General features: G+C 46.6%; 1 protein-coding gene across 2 annotated transcripts in view; it reads left to right on the forward strand.

Moving 5' to 3' along the window:
- The window catches only part of MBTPS1 (membrane bound transcription factor peptidase, site 1), a 67,225-nt gene extending 44,356 nt beyond the window's left edge, over positions 1 to 22,869 (forward strand). Inside the window, exons 12-23 of one of the 2 annotated variants that reach the window (XM_010355642.2) lie at positions 996 to 1,140; positions 4,683 to 4,871; positions 5,399 to 5,571; positions 7,109 to 7,224; positions 7,743 to 7,899; positions 8,973 to 9,097; positions 9,821 to 9,898; positions 12,849 to 12,989; positions 15,794 to 15,925; positions 17,179 to 17,305; positions 20,453 to 20,583; positions 21,983 to 22,869. In XM_010355642.2, the coding sequence (XP_010353944.1) occupies positions 996 to 1,140; positions 4,683 to 4,871; positions 5,399 to 5,571; positions 7,109 to 7,224; positions 7,743 to 7,899; positions 8,973 to 9,097; positions 9,821 to 9,898; positions 12,849 to 12,989; positions 15,794 to 15,925; positions 17,179 to 17,305; positions 20,453 to 20,583; positions 21,983 to 22,179 (1,711 nt within the window). In that variant the 3' untranslated portion in view covers positions 22,180 to 22,869. The remainder of the gene's footprint in view (positions 1 to 995; positions 1,141 to 4,682; positions 4,872 to 5,398; positions 5,572 to 7,108; positions 7,225 to 7,742; positions 7,900 to 8,972; positions 9,098 to 9,820; positions 9,899 to 12,848; positions 12,990 to 15,793; positions 15,926 to 17,178; positions 17,306 to 20,452; positions 20,584 to 21,982) is intronic. The other variant, XM_030924369.1, reaches the window with a different exon arrangement.
- Positions 22,870 to 23,680: the final 811 nt, after the last annotated feature.

The following is a 23,680-nucleotide window of genomic DNA, read 5'->3' on the forward strand; positions in this document are numbered from 1 at the left end:
TGGTTTCTTATGTAGCAATTCAGTTGGCCCAGATACATCTTTGTTATTACAAACTAATAAAAAATACTCCTTATACTGTAGTTGCTGTTTGAGAAAGGCTGGCATCTCCTGTAATGAGGTGAAGCAGTTGAGCAGAGCCTCATGCCCACTGCACATGGGTACAGCTTGAGAAGCAGGATCCACATATGCCTGGTGCTCTCAGGGGTGCCGTCTTGGGTCACGTCTTGTCTGAAACATTTGTCTCTTGCCTGTCTTTTCACCTGTTCGGGTGTAGCTGACACCGCTGCTGCACTAGGAGTGATGTGAACCCAACACAAATTCAGTTCAGATAAGGGGAAACCATGAAACCAACATAATTGCCAGAGAACTTGTGTCAGCACTTCTGACACAAGTTACGTCAGGGTCCCCAGCACCTCTCCGACGCTTGGCGCTTTAGGACTCATGGGACTCGGCCTGTGGTCACACTCCCAGCTAAGATTCATTATAGTGGCACAGCAAGGACGCACAGCGGCTCTGTAAGGGAAAAAGACACCTCACACGGAGAGAGCCCGGAGAAATCCAGGCACAGCTTCCTAAGCTCTCCCCTCTCTCCTGCCAGGTGGGGTCTCAGAGCTGGCCCCTTTCCCAGCAGCAGACCGCATTGACATGGGTACATGTTTGTGCCCAGGGAAGCCCTCTAGAGACTCAAGTCCAAGTTTCCATTAGGGCTGGTCACATACTCATTCTCTGCCAGTCACAACTCCCACAGCTCCAGACTTGCAAAAGCAGAGGTGTCCCTGCACATCGCACTATCTGTATAGACAGCAGGTTGGCACAGAGGCCTTATCTGTGCAGGAGCATTCCAGAGCCAAGTCCCCAGATGCCAGCCTAGGACAGCCCTGTAAGCAAGCCCTTCTCAAGCTCGGTCTGCTTTGTTAACTCTTTCTTGTACAGTTGTGTTGCTTCATTGTAGTTTTCTCATATGATCTACTCTAACACTGTATTCTTTATTTCAGTTTGAGCCCCAGCTACATAGATCTGACTGAGTGTCCCTACATGTGGCCCTACTGCTCCCAGCCCATCTACTATGGAGGAATGCCGACAGTTGTTAATGTCACCATCCTCAACGGCATGGGAGTCACAGGAAGAATTGTAGATAAGGTGAAACTTCTCTCTGACTTGGTCTCTGACTTGCTGGTGAACTTAGACATAGCCCAGACCTTTAGGCCATGGTTATTTCTGCTGAGAAATAACTCAAAAAAAGGAAAAGTTCTAGGCCGAGGAGAGAGGATCACTTGAGCCCAGGACTTCAAGACCAGCCTGAGCAACAAAGTGAGACCTGTCTCTACAAATAATAAAGAAATTAGCCAGGGATGGTGGACGTGCCTGTGGTCCCAGATACATAGGAGGCTGAGGTGGGAGGATCACTTGAGTCTAGGAGGTTGAGGCTGCAGTTAGCCAAGATCATGCCATTGCACTCTAGCCTGGGTGACAGAGCAAGACCCTGTCTGGGAAAAAAAAAAAAAAAAAGGAAATAGCCCTGCCTAGGGTGCCAGAGCTATTGGAAGTAGTGATTTGTTATATCCTAAGTCTGTTACAGAATAAGTCAGGGTATATATTAATTAAACCAATTTTGCATTTTTGCTTTGGCATCTTGAGTTTGGCTCCTAAGTCAGCTAATTACATTTGATTTTTCCTCTGTATAATTTTGCGCCTGTAATTAAAGGCCCAGTTGTAGTATTTCATTTTTTTTTTTTTTTTTTGAGACAGAGTTTCGCTCTTGTTGCCCAGGCTGGAGTGCAATGGCACGATCTCGGCTCACTGCAACCTCCACCTCCCAGGTTCAAGCGATTCCACTGACTCAGCCTCCCAGGTGTCTGGGATTACAGGTGCTGCCACCACGTCTGGCTAATTTTTTGTATTTTTGGTAGAGACGAGGTTTCACCATGTTGGCCACGCTGGTCTCGAATTCCTGACCTCAGATGATCCACCTACCTCAGCTTCCCAGAGTCTTGGGATTACAGGTGTGAGCCACCACGCCTGCCAGTATTTTATCGTTTAATGTGTTTGAAAGATAGTCTTTTTTTAAAAAATATTGTTTTGTAAATTTTTAAAAATCTTAACTGCATAGACATTATCACAATAATTAAAAATAGAGAAAAAGAATAGAAAACTCGCTTCCAGCTTTAGCATACTAACTTGGCCACTGTTTTTTAAATGTTCTTTTCCAGCCCTTATCTGCAATACTTATTTTTTTGTTATAATTGTGCAACTGTCAAAAATTTACAATTTTTTTGGTGGTTCTCATTATATCATAAACATTGAAAAATTCAACTGCTGTGCATGTTGGCTCAAACCTGTAATCCCAGCACTTTGGGAGGCCGAGGCGGAAGGATCACAAGGTCAAGAGATCGAGACCATCCTGGCAAACATGGTGAAACCCTGTCTCTACTAAAAATACAAAAATTAGCTGGGCGTGGTGACACACGCCTGTAGTCCCAGCTACTCGGGAGACTGAAGCGGAAGAATCGCTTGAACCCAGGAGGCGGAGGTTGCAGTGAGCCGAGATCATGCCACTGCACTCCAGCCTGGTAACAGAGCAAGACTCCGTCTCTAAAAAAGAAAAGAAAAGAAAAATTCAACTATGCGTGGCACCAGTATACTTCTTAATGGTTGTTTATGTAGAAATAGTAAATTATAATTTGTTTACTATTTCCTTTGTTTGAACTGTTAAGTAGTTTTCAACTATAAACATTTCACTGAATATTTTTGCATATATGGTTTTCTTTTCTTTTGAATTATGTCTTTAACATAAACTCCCTGGATTTGCTCCCTGAATCAGAGGGTGTGAACAGTCAAGGATGGCTCTTGGCACATCCTACCAAATTCTGTCCAGTAGAGTTATGTCAGCTTAGACTGCTGCCAGTGGGGTTCAGGAGAAGATGGCTCCACCAGACCTTCACTGGGGGATTTGCCTTTTAAAGTGTTTTTATTCCAGTAGTGTTTTAAAAAATTGAGATAAAATCCACGTATCATGAAATTCACCCTTTTAGGTCGTACAGTTCGGTGGGTTTTAGTATATTCACAAGGTTGTGCCAACATCTCCTTCAGGAACATTTCCTAAAAGAAACCTTAATACCCAATGTCAGCCACTCCTTCTTCCTTCCTCCAGTCCTTGGCAACCAGCCTGCTTTCTGTCTCTGTGGGCTTGCCTGTTCTGGATTTCTCACATCAATGGAATCCTAGAGTATCTGTCCTTTTGTGCCCGGCTTCCTTCCCTCAGCTTCAGGTTTTCACGGTGTGTCCACGCCGTGGCGCTGTCAGTGCCGTGCTGCTTTCCACGCAGAGTAGTGCTCCACTGGGCGGGTCGGCCACGTGGTGGTTCTCCGTTCGTCTGTTGCTGGGCATGTGGCTGTTCTAGATGGTACATCTTTCAGCCTTCAACTTAGAGGGTGCCTTGTGTAATGGGTGCCTTGTGTATAATGTGCACTTCAGTTCTTTGTGGGGTGGGTATCTTTGGTGTGTTTACAAATTGTGTTTCCTCTTGTATGAGTTACACGCTCATCTCATTAACCCGTTTTTCTCCTGGAATTGGGATTTTCTCTGTCAATCCTAACAGGATCGTCCTGTCGTAGAGAAATTAACCATTGCTGTGTTTTAAGCAAAATGTTCCTCCAGGTGATGTTCTTTTCCCTTTAATATTACTTATTGTGGTGGGGATTTTTTTTGCTTCTGTAAAAGTTTTACATTTCATGTAGTTGAATTTTTATGTTTTATGATTTCTATTGTTTTACAGATGAGAAACATCCTTCCAGAGATAGAATAAAATTTCAATTTTTTCTAATTTTTATGTATATGATTGTTAAATATTTAATTCTTTCATATGTGTTAATTTGGTATGTGTTACAAGAGATGAGCGAAAGTTTTTCACTTGCAAACCAGTGGCCCCAAGAGCATTCTTTAAAAATCCTTTTTCTTCCTCATTATTTTGGACACCGTAGCCTACAGATATTTTTCTTTTTCATACTTTTTTCTTAACACACTAGCTTACTTGGGAAGTAAGTTCTGGCTGTGTGGATTGTGAGGGAAATGAGTAATTTAGATTCATCTAAAATACTGGTTAGTTGCAAGCTCTCATTGACGTCTCTTCCAGATGGCCTCTGCTCATGCTTCTCTTTCTGCTTTTCTCCCACCTGGAGAGTAGAAGGGTGGTCATCTCGCAGCTGAGCCAGCCCTCCCTCCGGCCACCTGTTTCTAGCTTCAGAATGTAACTCTGGACAGCTGGTGTCCCTGTCATGTTACTACTTTCAATTAATGGGATTTTTTTAAGCATACAACTAATTGGGAAATAACCTTAAATCTGAGAGTTTTCATCTGTGTAAGTTCTCTCAGTCAGATAAAGTTCTTCACCAAAGAACTTTTGACAAAAGTTCCTCTGTTTTATAGTGGAAAAAAAAATGTCTCCATAAAATTGGAGGCTGTCAGAAATAGCGGTTTCTAGACTTTTCTAGTGGTATGTTCCAGGCAGTCCATAGGTTACTTTGGTTGTAGTTACTTAGTATCTGTGTATAAATTTTATTTTTCCCTATTTAATGAAATATTTTTCAGAACCAGTTTTGGTAAGAATTGAGTTTGTCTGGTTTCCACATGTTTTCTCTTGGAGGTTTTCACTTCAGCCTTTGCCTCATTTCTTTTTCCTGCAGCCTGACTGGCAGCCCTATTTGCCACAGAACGGAGACAACATTGAAGTCGCCTTCTCCTACTCCTCGGTCTTATGGCCTTGGTCAGGCTACCTGGCCATCTCCATTTCTGTGACCAAGAAAGCGGCTTCCTGGGAAGGCATTGCTCAGGGCCATGTCATGATCACTGTGGCTTCCCCAGCAGAGACAGAGGCAAGGACATGCGGGAAAGTGGCTTGTCTTCCTAGCTGCTGGACATCACCTTTCAGGGAGGGAAGGCCAAATGCCTGGGGTCTCCATTGGAAGTACAGTTGACAGATAGGCTTAGCCTCGATGGCTGCAATGGATGGTTCCAGGGCCTCCAGAGCTGCTGGAGTTGGAAGAACTAGCTCAGTCAGCAATGGCCACACGACAGCAGAGAAGACTGTTTGGTACCAGGTTTCAAGCTCCAAAGAAGGGCACCAAAAATATACCTTCTCTAAAAGGAAGTGTAGGGTTAATCCTATGAGGCTCTAGTAGTTTTTATGAATAGAATATGCCTTAAATTTTAACTCTTAAACTCTTTAGGTGTTTGAATAGACTTAGTTGTGATACATGAATCTTTTATCAGACATTTGTTATTGGAAATTCTTGTGTTCAAATTATTTAGGTTAAATTGATAAATATAAATCATGTTTTTAAAGCTGAAAGTTTCGTTCTGGGCAGTGAGGGCATTTCAAGTTTCTTTTTTTTTTTTTTAGTCAAAAAATGGTGCAGAACAGACTTCAACAGTGAAGCTCCCCGTTAAAGTGAAGATAATTCCCACTCCGCCGCGAAGCAAGAGAGTGCTCTGGGATCAGTACCACAACCTCCGCTATCCGCCTGGCTATTTCCCCAGGGATAATTTAAGGATGAAGAATGACCCTTTAGACTGGTAAGCGCCCCACAGGACGCACTTCACCGCCCCCGCCTCCGTGGCGGGAGGAGGCACCCCTGTCCCCGCAGCTCTTGGAAAGGAGATGTTGCTCAGCTTCTCGTGGAGCCTGGACTCTGGTGACGCTGCGATGTTCAGGCCTTTGCCATGCTCTTAGGGCAGCCTGACTTCTCTTTTGAAACTTTCACAAGTATGATTGTGCAGTAAAAGCTTGAAGTTCCCTTTAACTGTTCTCTTTTCCTTCCTTCTCCCATTGAGCCAGTCAGCAAAGCCGTCAGTCTTACCCTCAGACTACATCCTGGATCATGCCGTCTCTGGCCTTCTCCCCTCTCCCACCCTAGTCCAGGCCATTGTCATCTCTTGTCTGGACGGCATCAGTAGCTCCTGAATGCCACTGCTGTTGCTATTGTTGCCCTAAATTCCGCTCCTCTTGTAGCAACCTTGGTCGTCTTTTTAAAACAAATGCTAACACAGTTTGCCTCAAGCTCTCCAGTGACTGCCTAATCTGACTTCCTCACCTAGCCAAGCCTCCTGGTGTGACCTATGCAGCCCTTCAGAATCTGGCACTGCTTCCCCCGCAGTCCTTTACCTCCTCTCCCTGTGCCTGTTCCCTGCAGGGAAGCTGGGCTGACTTTCTCTTGGCCCATTAGCCAAGCTCATTTCTGCTTTCATGTTTGGACTAAGTTTGAACTCCATGCTGAAAGTAGGGGAAGGGGAAGCACTGAAAGATGTGCCCAGGATAGTTACCGAGTCAGACTTGCCTTTTAAAATAAGATGTCTCTGGCAGCCAGATTGGAGGGGCTCAGATCAGAGACGGGTAGACAGGAAGCGGTGGGAAGTTCATAGACCAAGGTGAGCCTGTGGGCCTGCCGAAGAGCACCTGGAGTCCGTGCTGCTGAGGAGTAGGGTGCTGGGGGACTGGGAGGTGAGAATGGGGTGACCCATAGAGGGTGTATACAGTGTCCCATAGGAAAGTGAGCACATTTGGGAGGGATGGGGATGGAAAGTTGACCAGTGGCAGTGATATCAGTTAGCTCTGCCGCTGTCTTAGCACCGTGACCCTGCGTGGCTTGTTCCAGCGTCCGTTCACTCCTGCGGCCATTTGCATGTCTTCTCTCAGACACAGATGGTTGTCGCCTCTGAATGACAGGACACCACGGCTGCAGAAACACAGTGTGTCACCGGGTCCATGTCTCAGGTTACTGACACCTAACAGTCTGGTTTGTGCCGCCCTGTACACACCACTGCTACAGTGATGGTCTAGTACACTTTAAACATGTCTTTGGCCATTTCTTCTGTCATTTTGTTTCTTTCACGCACCTGCCAGGCACATAGTTTCTTCTTATCAGCCGTTTCCATGTGTCCAGGTCAGAGCACACAGGTCTCCTAAGCTGAAGCCTGTGCCAGTGGGCCAGCCATCCAGGCCTTCTCTGTGGGCCACGGCATGGTGCTCCTGCAGAGGCGGCCCTGTGGCCGGATATGCCTTTGTTGCCAGTAAAGATTGATCATTTTAATGCTGTGGCCTATTGTTTTTCAGGAATGGTGATCACATCCACACCAATTTCAGGGATATGTACCAGCATCTGAGAAGCATGGGCTACTTTGTGGAGGTCCTCGGGGCCCCCTTCACATGTTTTGATGCCAGTCAGTATGGTAAGTGGTGATGCTGTGCTAGCCAGATGGTCTTTCCACCCACTTTGGATGTTTGTTAAATGTTTGAGGAGTGAATCCCAGTTTTCAGGGATAGCTACGAAGGGAGTATGCACCGTGGGTTCCACAGCTGGGTGAGCCTGGGGCGAGGCTCTGAAGCAGGTGTTGGTGGGTGTGACGTTCAGCTGAAATACAAGACAGACTGATTGGAGACAGGGGTATTCGTACTCTTTTTTCTATTAAGTTAAAATAGCTCTGCCATATATTTTGCTCCTTTTCAAGTGAGTGAAACATCGTTATCCTGAGCACCACAAATGAAATCAGATCACAGTTAGTCCCTGTGTATTGCTGGACCCTGATCCTCTACTTTTGATAGCCCCTTTTAAAGTGGTACAGGGCGGCACAAACCAGACTGTTAGGTGTCAGTAACCTGAGACGTGGACCCGGCGACACACTGTGTTTCTGCAGCGGTCCTGTCATTCAGAGGCGACAGTTCCCAGCCTTGGTTCTTTGTTCACCAGGAACTTTGCTGATGGTGGACAGTGAGGAGGAGTACTTTCCCGAAGAGATCGCCAAGCTCCGGAGGGACGTGGACAATGGCCTCTCACTAGTCATCTTCAGTGACTGGTACAACACTTCCGTTATGAGAAAAGTGAAGTTTTATGATGAAAACACAAGGTACTGATGATATGCATTGGTGTTTGTATAAGAAATGTGACTTTTGGTGAATTAAATTCTACCCAGCAAATACTTACGTGATGATTTGACCTGTTGGTGGTCTTTCCAGTTAGTACAGACGTATTCAGAGAGCTTGATTAGAAAAAAATCCTTTTGACTGAGTGCGGCGGCTCATGCCTGTAATCCCAGCACTTTGGAAGGCTGAGTTGGGCAGATCGCTTGAACCTGGGAGGCCAAGGCTGCAGTGAGCTGAGATCAAGCCACTGCACTCCAGCCTGGGTGTCAGAGAGACCCTATCTCAAAGAGGAAAAATAAAACACACAGAAAGGAAAATAGTCCTTTATACAGTAGAGATGTTCTTGAAAGTTGCTCATAAAGTAAGACATTTATTGACTGTGAGTACTATTAGTAATATAGAGGGTTGTCTTTCCTTGATCTTAGATATGAGGTACTTCTGCTTTAAATTTCTGTTTAATTCTTCTCCACTCTCACTCTATTACTGAGTATATATAAATTTAAATGCACCAAAGGAACTGTTACTTAAAGAATATTTCAAGTAAATTAATTGTTGTATATTTAAATAATTATACAGTATACTAATATAATAAGTATACTAATTTACTTGTATTTATAGTACTTAATTTACTCAAGGGGAAAATGTCCTCCCCTTAATTGGGATCAAGGATTCCCAGTGTATTATAAACATAATCACCTTTATGTTTTGAATTGGTTTCTTTAGAATCTGTGACTGAACCTTTCTATGCCTCTTTCTCATCTCCTTTTCCTTCACTGAGCTTTGCTGGGTGTAGGCTAAGCAGTTATCTCTGGTGTGTTTCAGTGAAGTACTGATTTTCATTTCCTAAAATAAATTCGCTTTAATTAATTCTGCACATCAACCAAAGCATTTACATTTGCAGTTTTACCCAAACCCAGACAGTTGGTTTCCGTTGAAACCTTAGTGTGGAAGGACTGGATTATGGCAGGAGAAATTGAGTTTTGTCATCGAGACTAAATCAATGTGTGTGGCGTGTCTTCATTCCCTGTGCCCTGTGTGTCTGTTACCACTTTCCCAGGCAATGGTGGATGCCGGATACTGGAGGAGCTAACATCCCAGCTCTGAATGAGCTGCTGTCTGTGTGGAACATGGGGTTCAGCGATGGCCTGTATGAAGGAGAATTCACGCTGGCCAACCATGACAGTAAGGCTCTGTGTGTCTCCCCGAGGGCGTGGTCTTAGGTGTGAGAGCAGAAGTTGTACACCTCTGAAGTCTAGGTTTCTTGAGAAAGAAAATGATGATCCCTCAGTTAGTGGAGTCTGTGGAAAGAACTCATCAGTTTTTTCAGAAGTACATCTAGAAGGCTCTAGTTTTATCCAGATTTTTTTTAATGAAAATATTTTATGTAGCCGTTCCTAATTTTAGTGCTACCTATTAGAGTCTTTATGTAATAGTCCTAAATAGGAACTACCTCATAGCTTCCTAATTATTTACAAAGTTCTATTCATGAAGTAACTTTGTGTTTCTCGTGTAGGAAGTTTCCCCACGGATAAGGTTTTGGTAGCTGGTTTTGAGAAGAACATCTTGAGCATTCTTAGTACCCATTCTGCAAGTCTGGGGAGCTTGTTTTGAGCCTCTGACTGCTCTGAATTTTAACATTTATTCAGAAACCTAATATTAATATTTTTCCTTGAATTATAAAATATATTCAGAAACCTGATGTTAGTAGTGGTTTTCACTTGAATTTTGAGGTGATTACTTGTACTTTATGTGTGACAAGGCAATAGCAGCTCCTCCCTCAAAATTAAAAACAATTAAAAAAAATACATAGCGTCTGAAGGATGTATTTTGGGTAAACGAGTAGCTATTATTTATTAAAGCGTTCGGCGTTCCTGCATTCCCTTGACTTTGAACACTCTTTCCTAGTGTATTATGCATCGGGGTGCAGCATCGCGAAGTTTCCAGAAGATGGCGTCGTGATAACACAGACTTTCAAGGACCAAGGTAAAGGGTGCCATTCATGGGCCTTTTGCTGCTTCTTTCTCTCTCTCCCTTTCCCCCAACTTCTCTGTCTCTCATCTCTGTCTTTCTTTAATAAGTTTTATTGCATATCATTTACATGCCGTAACAGTTGCCCTTTTAAAGTGTACAATTCTGTGGTTTTTAGTGTATTTACAAAATTGTGGAAGCATCACCACTGTCTACTTCCAGAACAATGCTATCACCCCAATAAGAACTCCCATGTCCATTGGATGTTTTGGTTTCTTTTAAAATTTTTTGCACTATTACTTGAATGGTACTCACTACTTCGGGAGGCTGAGGTGGGCAGATCACGAGGTCAGGAGATGAAGACCATCCTGGCTCACACAGTGAAACCCCATCTCTACTAAAAATACAAAAATTTAGCCAGGTGTGGTGACACACACCTGTAGTCCCAGCTACTCAGGAGGCTGAGGCAGGAGAATCACTTGAATCCAGGAGGCAGAGGTTGCAGTGAGCCAAGATCATGCCATTGCACTCCAACCTGAGCAACAGAGCAAGACTCCGTGTCAAAAAAAAAAAACCACCTTCAAGGTTATTTGATGAATTTTTTTGTTATCCTTTATGAATTGTTCTGCTTCTGTGATTGCCAGATTACCAAGATTTTAGAAAAATTTTGACCATGTTTTGGAGTTCTGAACTATTCAAAGATAAGAAACATTCATTATACACCAGCCTCTCAGAATTCTCTGAAGAGCGGTGTTTGCATGCAGTTTTGCTTCAGCTGTGTACAGGCATCACCCAGGAAGCTCTCCTAGAACTGATATTCGTGATACCACCCTGTGCTTAGTGCACCATGCCCACCTGGTGAACTGGAGAGCAGTGGGAGTAGCTGCCTCTGCCTTCTGGAAAGCCAGGTGCAGGAGGGTATGGGCAGGTGAGCAGAAACCACACTACAGCCTTCCTGTGAGCTGTCAGCCCAGAGCTGTCATTTTGAACCACGTGTGTCTACTCTCACACGTGGGTGCTGGAGCTTTGAGACTGTTAACGTGCCCCAAACAATAGGCTTGTGAAAATGTACAAGATTCATTTTTGTCATGCAAGTTGATACTGTGTATTTCAGAATGAGAGGCCCCCTCCATTGTAAAGGTTGCCATTTTCTGTACGTGGAGGTTAAAGATAGTTTTATTGTTGAAAACGGTGAAAAGAGAGGATTTCTCACCTTATCTACTTGCAACTGGAATATAGAATTTATTTTTATATTACCTGGAAGGGATTTTTTCCTTTTATCAAAAGCAAGGTTGATCGGTAACTGGATCTGTGTTTCAGAGGGTTATATTTCAACTTGAGGTACATAATGATTGTTTTCACAGTCACTTGGCCACGGGTTAGTGATTCTTTCTTTTTTTTTTTTTTTTTTTTTTTTTGAGACGGAGTCTTGCCCTGTCGCCCAGGCTGGAGTACAGTGGCGCGATCTCGGCTCACTGCAAGCTCCGCCTCCCGGGTTTACGCCATTCTCCTGCCTCAGCCTCCTGAGTAACTGGGAATACAGGCGCCCGCCACATCGCTCGGCTAGTTTTTTTGTATTTTTTTTAGTAGAGACGGAGTTTCACCGTGTTAGCCAGGATGGTCTCGATCTCCTGACCTCGTGATCCGCCCGTCTCGGCCTCCCAAAGTGCTGGGATTACAGGCTTGAGCCACCGCGCCCGGCCTAGTGATTCTTTCTAAAAGCATTTCTCGTAGGCAGTATCACTTCAGGTCCTAGCTATAAGCAAGGGTTCAAAGCGGTGGTCTCATTGGCTTGTACCCTCTGGGAGATCCTTGTTTTTGGTTGGTGGATAGGGAGAATCAGAAGTAGATTTAAGGATACATGCTTTCTTTTGGTGTTCTACTACAGTGTGAAAATGAAATTTTTTTAAGGGGCATTTTATTCCCATAAAGACTTTAAATGGAATAATCTTTTGGGTACAAAATAAGAATTTGAAAATAGGAATTTGGGTTATGCCTCATCAGAAAAGACCCTGATGGCAGAAATAAAACTCCCATCAAATACCATAAGGCAAATGGCGGTGAATGTGTTCCAGTTTCTCCTGACTTCTTCCCTCTTCCAAAGAAAAGCGTATTTTTTCTTCTACTCAGCTCCTAGTAGGATTCCCACACAGAGAGCAGGGAATGTCACGTTTATAGAGCTACAGACATTTCAGAGGTTATCAACATGGACAATACTAGATTCTGGTGAAGACGTACATCATGTTCTAGTGCTGAGGAAAGCAATTGAATTAGGGGCAGAGACTCCTAGATTATCTGGTGGTGCCACTGATGATGCTACCTGTGGCATTTATACATTTTTGACTTCTTGATTCATTATAAATTTTAAATTATGTCATCTGGGCAAAGATAGGAGGCTGTGCTGTTGGAACATGTGTCTTTGTGAAATTAATGTAACCAATGTCTTAAACCTAAATTAAAAATATGTGGACATACTTTAAAAAATTAGTTACATTTGTCCCAGCTTTTCATAATAAAACATGAAACCTGGGTATTAGTATATATTACTGTATTCATAGAGAAACCTGTGTGTTTAGCAAGAGCTGCTGGCTGCCCTTTGTGTAACTGTCTGAAAACATAGGCCTTTCAGGATAATAAGAGGAGATAAAATTTAGTTTTTTTTTTTTTAAGGTAGAGGCAGCACCTTTACAATTGTGAATATTATGTACCGCCGTGGCAAGTAAAAATTAAAGTGGATAGATACGGAAATACAAAGTGAATTTTGCTAAAACAAATTATTGGCACTTAAGACATTTCTATTCTAAAAGGCTTATTCTTAAGGCTTTTCTGTTCTAAAAATTTGCCATGTCTTAATTGAATATTAGATTTTGTAACTGTGGTTTGTTTGTCATGTGGATGAAATCTCAGACAGTGACACTGCTCAGTGGAAACCCTCATGTCTGTTGTTTTTGTTGTGTGATTTCAGGATTGGAGGTTTTAAAGCAGGAAACAGCAGTTGTTGAAAATGTCCCCATTTTGGGACTTTATCAGCTTCCAGCTGAGGGTGGAGGCCGGATTGTACTGTATGGGGACTCCAATTGCTTGGATGACAGTCACCGACAGAAGGGTATGAAAACCGCAAATGGGCTTAGTGACTTCAGCACTCAGATCCTTTCTTCCCTTTGTCTCTGGAAAGGCGCCCGTGAGATGCTGGCAGATCAGCCGACATCTGTTCACTTGAGCCAGGCTCAGCTGGAGACGTTGCATTCGCTTTGATTGCTTGGAATATTTTGATGGGTGTCTGAGTCTGCACACATTTAATAAGCAAAACAAAACTACTTTTTCGGGCCATAATGCCTCTTCTCCATCTTCACCTTCCTGAGGCCAGTGGAGGCGGGACCCCCGCATTCTGGGTGGAGAGCCCCATCCCTGACTTCCTTGGGGCCTGCCCCTTCCAGGCTTCCTACCCCGTGCTGCCTGCACTTTGTGGGCACTGCCACGTGGGGGCACCCTTCTCTGGTCTGACACATTCTTTTCCTGGAGGGCTGGTTCTTGGTTGTCCTTCCAGACCTGGAATTTAGGCTTTTCTGAGCCTTTATCAGTGAAGAGCTTTTGTTATCTTGAGGCGTGAAGGGAAGGCAAATGGGCACATCAGTCCTCTTCCCTCCGCTCTTTTTCAGTCTCTCAATGCAGCCTTTAGATCTGGGGGCTTGAGGTTGGGCACAGACTATTTTTCTCATTTTGTAAAGGAGAAAAAGAGTGGTAAAAGTGCTCCATAGTAAGCACTTTGGTAAGATGAGGACACCACCAGGACTGAAGGACAGCCTTCTAACACACTGTGATCACTGGGGAACTTGGGGCAGAGGGCAGGTGGTGAGTTACAGGAACGAGGCCCTGAGAGCATGCACTGAGAGGTGTGTGTGTGCCCCTCCGTTTCAGGCTGAAGTTGACCACATTCCTGGCATTTATGTAAATCCCTAGACTGGGATGGGTCTTTTTAAAAATCAAAAATGGGCTGGGTGCGGTGGCTCACGGCTGTGATCCCAGCACTTTGGTAGGCCGAGGTGAGTGGATCATGAGGTCAGGAGTTCGTAACCAGCCTGGCCAACATGGTGAAACCCCGTCTCTACTAAAAATACAAAAATGAGCCAGGTGTGGTGGCGTGTTCCTGTAATCCCAGCTACTCGGGAGGCTGAGGCGGGAGAGTTGCTTGAACCCGAGAGGTGGAGGTTGCAGTGAGCCAAGATCGCACCACTGCACTCCAGCCTGGGTGACAGAGAAAGACACTGTTTAAAGAAAATAAAATAAAAATAAGGCCGGGTGTGGTGGTTCAAGCCTGTAATCCCAGCACTTTGGGAGGCCGAGACGGGCGGATCACGAGGTCAGGAGATCGAGACCATCCTGGCTAACACAGTGAAACCCCGTCTCTACTTAAAAACACAAAAAACTAGCCGGGCGAGGTGGCGGGCGCCTGTAGTCCCAGCTACTCGGGAGGCTGAGGCAGGAGAATGGCGTAAACCCGGGAGGCGGAGCTTGCAGTGAGCTGAGATCCGGCCACTGCACTCCAGCCCGGGCGACAGAGCGAGACTCCGTCTCAAAAAAATAAATAAATAAATAAAAATAAAATAAAAATAAAAAGTGAGGGTTAAAGCCACAGTTAAAGGAGATTAATGTTTTATTTCCACAGAGATTTTAAGACCTGAGATCTCCTGGTAAGAATCTGTATTAAATTTTAAATGCCTGTGAAGATGGTCCTAGGCCTTAAATTTAAAATGGCAGCTTTTTTAACCTTTCAGGGGCATTAAACACTTGACCAGAAGTGCACTTTAATGAAAGAAGAGTACTTAATGGCATTTTTCTTGCATGGGTCTTGTCTGGTCCAGCTTGATGTTAATGGGACTTGAAGGGGCAGGCCCAGGAGAAACAAGATGGGAACAGAAGCTCCGGTTCCAATACTGGGTGGCGCTTTCGCGCTCAGAAAGGGTCCTTTGTGAATGGAAGCTGTTGCTAGCCCAGGGCCTCGACTCTAAGGTGTCCCCAAAAACAAATTGCCCTTTCTCTGTTGTCGCACTTCCAGTGGTCAGGGCCCTGCCGACTCGAAGCCCAGCTCAAGTGAACAGATGCTCCATGGGTGTTGGGCCTTGCCTCTACCCCCTGGGGTATCAGTACAGTTCCTTCTCCCCAGGAGAGCCTCTGGGACGCAGCAGGAGCCATGACTCTCTGTTCTCCTCTCCCTGTTGCCCCTGAGCCCCCGCTCTCAGGCCCTTCTTTTCTCAGTGGGTGTCACATGGTCTCACTGTCTCTGAATGAACTCCGTTCTGCCCCTATCCATGAGAAGCTGAGTGTGGCACTCAGGCAGTTGGTGCAGCCCGGTGGACAGTGGTGCTGACCACTTGGAGCCACGAGGCACTGGGGAGTGGAGCCCTGGTCAGGTCAGGCCTGTGTGTGCCGATCTGGCTGAGCTGGGCCACTGAGAATGCATTTCTTATGAGAATAGGGGAATCTGGAGTGTATTGGATTTACTTTGACGTAAACTCGTGACTTCTGAACTCCCATTTCCCCCTCTTTTGGGGACTAACTTAAAAAAAAATTCCTTTAGAGATTTCTTTTTAAAAGCTAAATTCCGGGCCATGTGTGGTGGCTCACACCTATAATCCCAGCGCTTTGGGAGACCGAGGCAGGAAGATCACTTGAGCCCAGGAGTTTGAGACCAGCCAGACCCATTTCTGCAAAAATAAAAAATTAGCCACGCATGGGGTCATGTGCTTGCAGTCTCAGCTACTCGGGAGGCTGAGGCAGGAGGATCACTTGAGCCCAGAAGCTCAAGGCTGCAGTGAGCTATGATTGCGCCACTGCACTGGGTGACAAGAGCGTGACTCTGTCTGAAAAAAAAAAAAAAAGAATTCCTAAACAGGCTTGTTGACTTTGCAGACTGTTTTTGGCTTCTGGATGCGCTCCTCCAGTACACATCGTATGGGGTGACACCTCCTAGCCTCAGTCACTCTGGGAACCGCCAGCGCCCTCCCAGTGGAGCAGGCTCAGCCACTCCAGAGAGGATGGAAGGTGAGTGGATGGGCAGGATGCCTTGGGGAGGAAATCGGATCCAGCTGAACATGATGCTACTTCAGCGGGTGGCTGTGCCTGCCAGCAAGTGGGGCCAGTTTGTGTGCACAGCTGAGCGGTTTTCGTAATGGCTGCAGGTAGACCAGCACACAGCAGCTCTAACCTGCCGAGAGGCCATCCTTAGTCCCCAGAGGGACATGATTGAGGGTCCAGTGTGCAGCTGCTTTTCCGCACCCACCCTGCCCCTCACGCCCCTCCAAGTGTGTTTACCTCCTTTCACAGGTGAGGACACTGGCTCCTACAGGCCTTCAGGAAGAGTCACTGACGTCTAGAGTACTTGCCAGGTCCCAGGCCGCAGGCTGGGATGCTCCCATGGATTACCTCACTGTCCCCTCTCAGTAATCCTGTGAAAATAGATACTATCATTCCCAGTTTCCAGATAAGGAAACGAGAGTTGAGAGAAATTAGATACCTGCCTGAGATCCCCCGGGCGGGATGTGGTGGTGGAGCCTCAGCCCGCCTCTGGGGCCTGTGCCGGTGCCGTGGGGCCCCCAGCTGCTTGGCACTTAGCGGGGTGGGTATCAGTGCCTGTAAGTCCCTGGTGTGCTGGTCCTTACAGCACTGCCCATAGAAGGGTCATGTGAGCCACAGGCGTCATTTAATATTTTCCAGGAGCTGCGTTTCAAAAGTAGAAAGAAACACAGATGAAACTATTTTAATAATATACTTGAGCCAAAGACAAGAAGAATATTAGAATTTAAACACGTGATACCTTATTTCAGTTGCTCGATAGCTACATGTGTTGGGCAGCTACAGTGTTCAATGGTGCAGATCGAAGAAATAGAATTTTGAAAATGATGAGATTTTTTTTATTTGGCCAGAGAATTAAATATTTTAGAAGAGAAGGATTTTTTCTGTGAAATTGGTCTGTAGCTTAGATTCTGCAAGTGTAGCCTTGTGTGTGTCGGTGATGGTCAGCAAAGGTTGACCAGCCAGTGCCGTGCACACATCTGCCCATCTTCAAGGAAACAGTTCTGATTTTCTCACCCACCTTCAGCAATGGAAACACACATTGTCCGGGAGGAACCAATCAGGCGTGGCTCCTGCAGCACGTGGAGGACAGCTTAACAGAGCACAGGGACTCTGCTCTGTTGTGGGAAAGCAGACAAACTCATGATAAAGTCCTCTTTTTTCCTTTGCATTTTAATAATAGAGATGATTTTCTTTTTTGTTGCTGTTGCTTCTAACCACAGGAAACCATCTTCATCGGTACTCCAAGGTTCTGGAGGCCCATTTGGGAGACCCAAAACCTCGGCCTCTGCCAGCCTGTCCACATTTGTCTTGGGCCAAGCCACAGCCTTTAAACGAGACAGCGCCCAGGTTAGTGTCCGCCTGTGCCCTTCCACTCTTTCCGTGGGGCTTGTGAGTCATTGCTTTTCTTATAGGAGAGAATGGAATTTTACTGACGTCACTATTGAATTGTCAGATCTTCAGGTTTGTCATTTGTGGTAGTTATTTAGTGAACCCTGTATTGGCCTTTGGAAATAGGCTCTTTGGTGGTATCCTGCATAAAAAGTGCTTTGGATAATTAGCATTTTGTTACATTTGGTTAATTCTTTTTTAAAAAGCTGTGATCCAACAGTGATTTCATGTGAGCTGGAGCTCTGAGTCCTGTGGCTGGGGAGTTGAGAGCTGCCGGCTGCAGTGTGTTCCCTGTTTGAGACATTGATGATAAGATACAGAGAGTTCCCTTCTTCTGTCATCCCCGGGGGCCGCGGTTGCAGCCTTTCCAAGAAGAGCATGCTTCTGTGTCATTATGTCCTGTGCTGACTGTGACTGGGGGTGAAAGCACCTGCCTCTGACGACAGGCTGTAACCTCTACTGCTGTCACTGCACTGCTGTGTGCAGTGCCGCCCGGATCCCTTCTCCAGCTCGCTAACTCGGCTTCTTCATTTGCATTGTTTCCTTTCCGTAGCCAGTGTTCGAGGTGGCTCTGCTGTTTCCCCCTACGGCTAAGGCGAGCCAGCTCAGCGTGACTGGTCCCCGTTTTCTCAGATCCCACCCTCTCACTTTTTCTCTGACGTCCCTGGCCTGAGCAGGACAGTATCAGAAGAAAGGGGGAGCTTCTCCTGAGCAAGGGGTTGAAGCCAGGGACAGCTGTCAGAGCTGTGCCCCTGGCCTGGCAGGCACACCTCCCACCCCATCAAGCGGGAGTCTTGCCCTCCCAGCCTCCCTGGCCACCTGGTACCCGGCCCCTCTCCCCAACCCCCTCAGGCAGGAGGCTCCCCTCTAGATAGGCCCCCTTTTCCTCCAGTGATGGTGTGGGGCCAGGGACAAGAGGCAACCCTCCATCCTGTAAGGTGAAGAGGAGAATGCCCGTGGGAAGGTGCTGAGGCCGCCTTCCGCCTTTACTGCTCATCATAAACCAAAAGTGCTAAATACACCACGCACTGACCATATGTCTTCATTTCGAATATGCTTAATAGAACACAGGAGAATGGTGGAATCATCACATTGTTTCATCAGCAGCTTTCTTTCTGAACCTTAATTACTGGGTACTTTTCTATTCCAGTTCACATCTCATCATTTAAAAATTTCTGATAAGTTTCCATTTTTGCATCCTATTTATTTATAACCTTCTATTAGCCTAGCATTCAAACCAGAGTTTATATTCCAGCCATGGTCAGCAATTCATACTCAGTGAACAGTGTTAGCTGAAGTTCCAGAAACCCAATTATTCTCCACAGTGTTGTTCAGGACTTGAAGCAGATAACAATGTCCTTTCTATCCTTGGCTATCTACCTGTTCACATCAAATAATCCATCACATTCTGGACTGGCCCATCCAGCATGTTGATAATGGACAGCTCTTGGAATTTGATTTTTACAATCACTCCGTAATTCCTCCTTCTCAGTACGTGGCTGGGTTTTACATTTATCTTGCTTTTCACATCTTGTTGAAAATTATTTTCAGTCCCCAGAGACCTAGATTGACGCATATTCTGAGTCTCTAAAAGAGATCTGAGACCAGGAGACAGCTCCAGATGCCTGTCAGCCCAGTGTCGGGGGCAGGTTTCTGTCTGTGAAGTGGAGAGGCGCTTTGGGTTTCTTTGTTGGGCATCAGGTGCCCATACCTAGGACAGCTGTGCAAGTGTCAGCATCCTCCCTGAGAGGAACCCCTGCTCCGGTAGCTCCTCAGTCCTTCCATCAGTATGCTGTAAAGCAGCCACATGGTAATGGGTGTGGACTGTTACCATGACTACTCCACTAGAAAGTGCCATCACCAAAGAATTAGATTCTGGAACAGGATGTCACTGTTAGAATGGAAATATAGCCCATATATATTCAGCTACAAAAGTCGTAAAGCCTAAATGTCATTGATTCCGTAACTTAACACTGTCAGTTTAATTTTCAGACTGATTAAACCTGAAGTGTAAAATTAAATCCTATAAAATAGGAGGGTTATAATGAGTGCTCATTGGTATTCAGGCAGTTGCCGAGCTGGGAGTATCGAGTGGGAGTCTACCTCCTTCCTGCCTAAGAAGCCTCTGCTGAGACCAGCCCTTGCCCGCCAGCTTGGCGTTGACTTTCAGCCTAGTTGCTGATAGGACTGGACATCTTTGCTTTCACTTGCCCCGAGTGAGAGAGACAGGCCGACAGTTTCCAAATGAGTCAACAACAGAAAAACAGAGAATTTTTCATTGGCAAACTACTGTATTCTTCCCCCTCACTTAAGCCAGAGTAGTGTTTTCCCGTCGCGCTCTTCCCTCTAGCTCCGGTGTCCTCCCAAGCTCTGTGCTGCTGTTGCCAGCGTATCAACCTCTCTGCGTTCTTTGGGTCTAAGTTGTATTGGCCTGAACAAGTTTTTCAGATCCCAAAGTTAATAATGATACGGTGCATCACAGAGTGCAGAAAGCGCACACGTTCACTTGATCATCCCCCCACTGCGGGCGCGGCAGATGGGGTCCCCGCGTTTCGCTGCTCAGACTCTCCCCACTGTTGCTTCCTTGTATATTTCCTATTCTCCCTCTAGACAGCGGTTTCTTCAGAGACAAAGATGCTGTCTGGTTCCCGGCACCAGTTTGCCCACTTCCTTATATGCAGTGGTTGTGGAGTCACCATTGCCTCCGACTGCTCCAGGCCTTAGAGAGAGGACCTCGATGGCCCCAGGCTCACGTCCACTCGGTGGGCTTCAGCTTCTCCCACCCACAGGCTCCTTCCAGGGCCGCACCATGATTGTCCTCCCAAGTTGCTTGGTCATGTTGCCAGCTTTATGCAAAAACAGGCTCATGCTGGTCCTATGATAAACTCAGTAGAATCTTATGAACAGGGACTTGATTTTGATCTCTCTCTCTCAGGACCTGGAAGCGGCCACCACAGTTGCTGTTCAGTGGCATTTAGGTAGACGTGGATGCAAATAGCATTTCACATCTCCCTGTAGATCACTTTCTCTTTCTTGGGTTTTAGTTGAGCTTCCTAGACTAGTCCAATGGCTTATTTTGATTTTGTTTTAATCTATTTTCTGAAGTAACCTTTGGAAACATCAGAAGCTACTCTCCATCGACCTGGACAAGGTGGTGTTACCCAACTTTCGATCAAATCGCCCTCAAGTGAGGCCCTTGTCCCCTGGGGAGAGCGGCGCCTGGGACATTCCTGGAGGTGAGTTCTCGGGTGCTTTGTTACTGTGCTCAGTCATCCTGTATTTTGTTCAAAGGAGTCTCCCTCCCTCCCCCAGGAGGCGGGCCGGACTCTTCCTGTCTCTGCCTTCCTGGGAGCTGTGGTGGCCTTGGCTCTTGGCGTCTTTTGTGGCACAAACCAGCATGACCAAGGGCAGACCTAAGAGATGAAGAGATTGTTGTTTCCCTTGGAAAATGCTACCTAGATTTTCACACTGGAATTTCTTTTACAACGACCGGGTGATCTACTTAAAGATGTTCAAAGTAACTTGCACGCTCTTCATGAAAGTTCTGCCAGCAACCTATTATGTCCCTCACAGGACGCCTGTCTGCTGGTTTGGGTCCCAGCCAGTGGCAGCAGCCACCCTGGCTCCCAGCTCTCAGCCCAGAAGGCCCTTCCAGTTCTCTGCCCTGCTCCCCCTGGGAGGGGCTTGACCGAGCTGGGGTGGTCTCATCCTGTGTGTCTCTGCGGGGATCCGACAGACTCCGAGGGCGACTCGATAGAATGCCTGGGGCAGGTTCTTCTCCACTACCCAAGGCAGTTGGTACCAGGCCTTTCCAGCAGAACCTGGGCAGGTCTTTTGCTCTAGAGTCCCCTGTACTCTTCCAAAGAGTTTACAGCTACCAAAGGGAGTTTCTCTGGGTTCCAGGAGTTGTCCAGAAATGGGATCAGGAAGGGGCACCCTTGTCCGTGCAGTCCAGGCCTGGACACTGCGTGGTGGTGGTGGTGGTGCCAGGGTCCTGAGGGCCTTGTGCGTAGGTCACGGGGTATGCTGAGGGTAAATTCCAGAGCCCTTAGCATTGCCCAGTCAATCGTATTGACATTCTGAACCAGGGGTCTTCTGATGGCCTCTCCTGGTTTTCAGTCACGCGTCTCCTCCATGGAGGGCTTTCCCCACAGGCGGGGTACTGCCAGAGGTGCTTCTTCCGCCATCCCTCCTTTCTTCTCCTCCCACTCAGCTGGAACCACAGGCCCCTCCTTCTCCCCTGGATAGAGACGTGCCCATCTTCCCTTGTTTTTAGGGAAACACAGAGCGCCTCTGGGCCTCCCTTCGGTAGGTTGTGATGGAAGCAGAGCTGGGCCTGATCATCCACCTGTGGGGAGCCCAGGGAGGAGGGGCAGCAGAGAGCCCACTGAGCCCTCTACCCCGCCAGGAAGTGGCTTCTCCGCGGACTGGGACCATGACTGCTCTTTGCTCTCATCCGCTGTTTACTGATGGCCTGGGTTACTTTAGCTAAGGCTTTAAAATGAGGTATGCCCTGCAAGGCCAGCTAGTGAAATTGGCTCGCATTTAGTTTCTGATGAATCCAGCTGTCATGGAAAAAGGCTGTCATGGTAGCTCTGTGGCCTTCCTGCCTGTTCACCATCTGTCCTCTTGCAGGGATCATGCCTGGCCGCTACAACCAGGAGGTGGGCCAGACCATTCCTGTCTTCGCCTTCCTGGGAGCCATGGTGGTCCTGGCCTTCTTTGTGGTACAAATCAACAAGGCCAAGAGCAGGCCGAAGCGGAGGAAGCCTAGGGTGAAGCGCCCGCAGCTCATGCAGCAGGTTCACCCGCCAAAGACCCCTTCGGTGTGACCGGCAGCCTGGCTGACCGTGAGGGCCAGAGAGAGCCTTCACGGATGGCGCTGGTGGGTGAGCTGAGCTGTGGTGGCGGTTTAAAAGGGATCTAGTTTCCAGCTGCAGGTTTGTTAAGAGTCTGTTCTACATGGGCCTGCCCTCCTGTGATGGGCAGAGGCTCCTGGTACATCGAGAAGAATCCTGTGGGTCCCGTCCCGTCAGGAGGGACTCAGAGGCTCTGCCGCCAGTGAGACTTCCCACCGGGCAGCTACGCGCACCAAAGACTCGGGAGAACCTGGAAAGGCTGTCTGGGGTCTTCTGACTGGAGGGGAAATATGTACTTTCCAAACAAGTGATACAACCCTGACCAAGCTAAAATACGCTTGTTAAAGGCTATTTTCTATATTTATTGTTGGGAAAAGTCACTTTAAAGACTTGTGCTATTTGGAAGCAAAACTATTTTTTTTGTCAGTGGAATGTGGTTTTTTTACTGTTCCATCATGAGGAACAACATAGACTCCATGATCTTTTTAATGATAGGACAGACTGAGATTTGAAGGAAACGTACACAAATCTGTGAAACATAGACCTTCGCTTTATTTTTGTAAGTATCACCTGCCACCATGTTTTGTAATTTGAGGTCTTGATTTCACCATTGTCGGTGAAGAAAATTTTCAATAAATATGTATTACCCGTCTGAAGCTTAAAGATACTGCGTAACGGACTCTTTCCACTTGTCCTGTTTCTCTTTGATGACAGTCTGGAATGGGTTCTGAATCAACCTGCTAATTTTGTTTTTATTGAGACATAATTCACATAACATTCTCCACTTTGTAGTGTAGAGCTCAGTGGTTTTTGGTGCACTCACAAGGCTGTGCAGTTTCCAGAACATTTCCATCACCCCAGAGAAAACCCCACTCCCACCCCAAGTCACCCCCATTCATCCCCTGCCCCCAGGTCGCCGGCAGCCGGGCTGCTCTGTCTGTGGATTGGCCGGTTCTGGACATGTCCTTTCAATGGGATCGCACAGTACGGAGTCCTTGGCATCTGACTGTCTTCACTCCGTGTCATGTTTTCAGGGTTCATTGACCAGCGCTGTAGCAGGTATTCAGACGCATTCCTCCTTGTGGCTGAGCAGTGTCCTGTGGAGTGGCTAGCCCAGTTGTGTTTCTCTCTTTCTCAGCTGGTGGACATTTGTGTGTTCCCACTTTTTGGCTGCTGTGAACAGCGCTGCTCTGAGTATTTGTGTACGGGGGTTTGTGCAAATGTAGTTTTTTGTTTTTTATTTTTATTTTTTCTGTTGGGAGTGTACCTAGGTATGAAATACTTCTTTGTGTTTAAGTTTTTGAGGAGCTCCCAAAGCCGCTGCACCATCTTGCATTCCTCCCAGCAGCGTGCGAGAGCTCCACTTTCTCCACATCCTCGTCAGCACCTGCAGTTCTCCGTCTTGTAAATGCTAGCCGTCCTCGTGGGTGTGCAGTGCTGTCTCACTGCAGCTTTCACTTGCACTTCCCTCAAG

Source organism: Rhinopithecus roxellana, chromosome 20, assembly GCF_007565055.1.
Source record: "Rhinopithecus roxellana isolate Shanxi Qingling chromosome 20, ASM756505v1, whole genome shotgun sequence".
In the NCBI taxonomy this organism is placed as follows: domain Eukaryota; kingdom Metazoa; phylum Chordata; class Mammalia; order Primates; family Cercopithecidae; genus Rhinopithecus; species Rhinopithecus roxellana.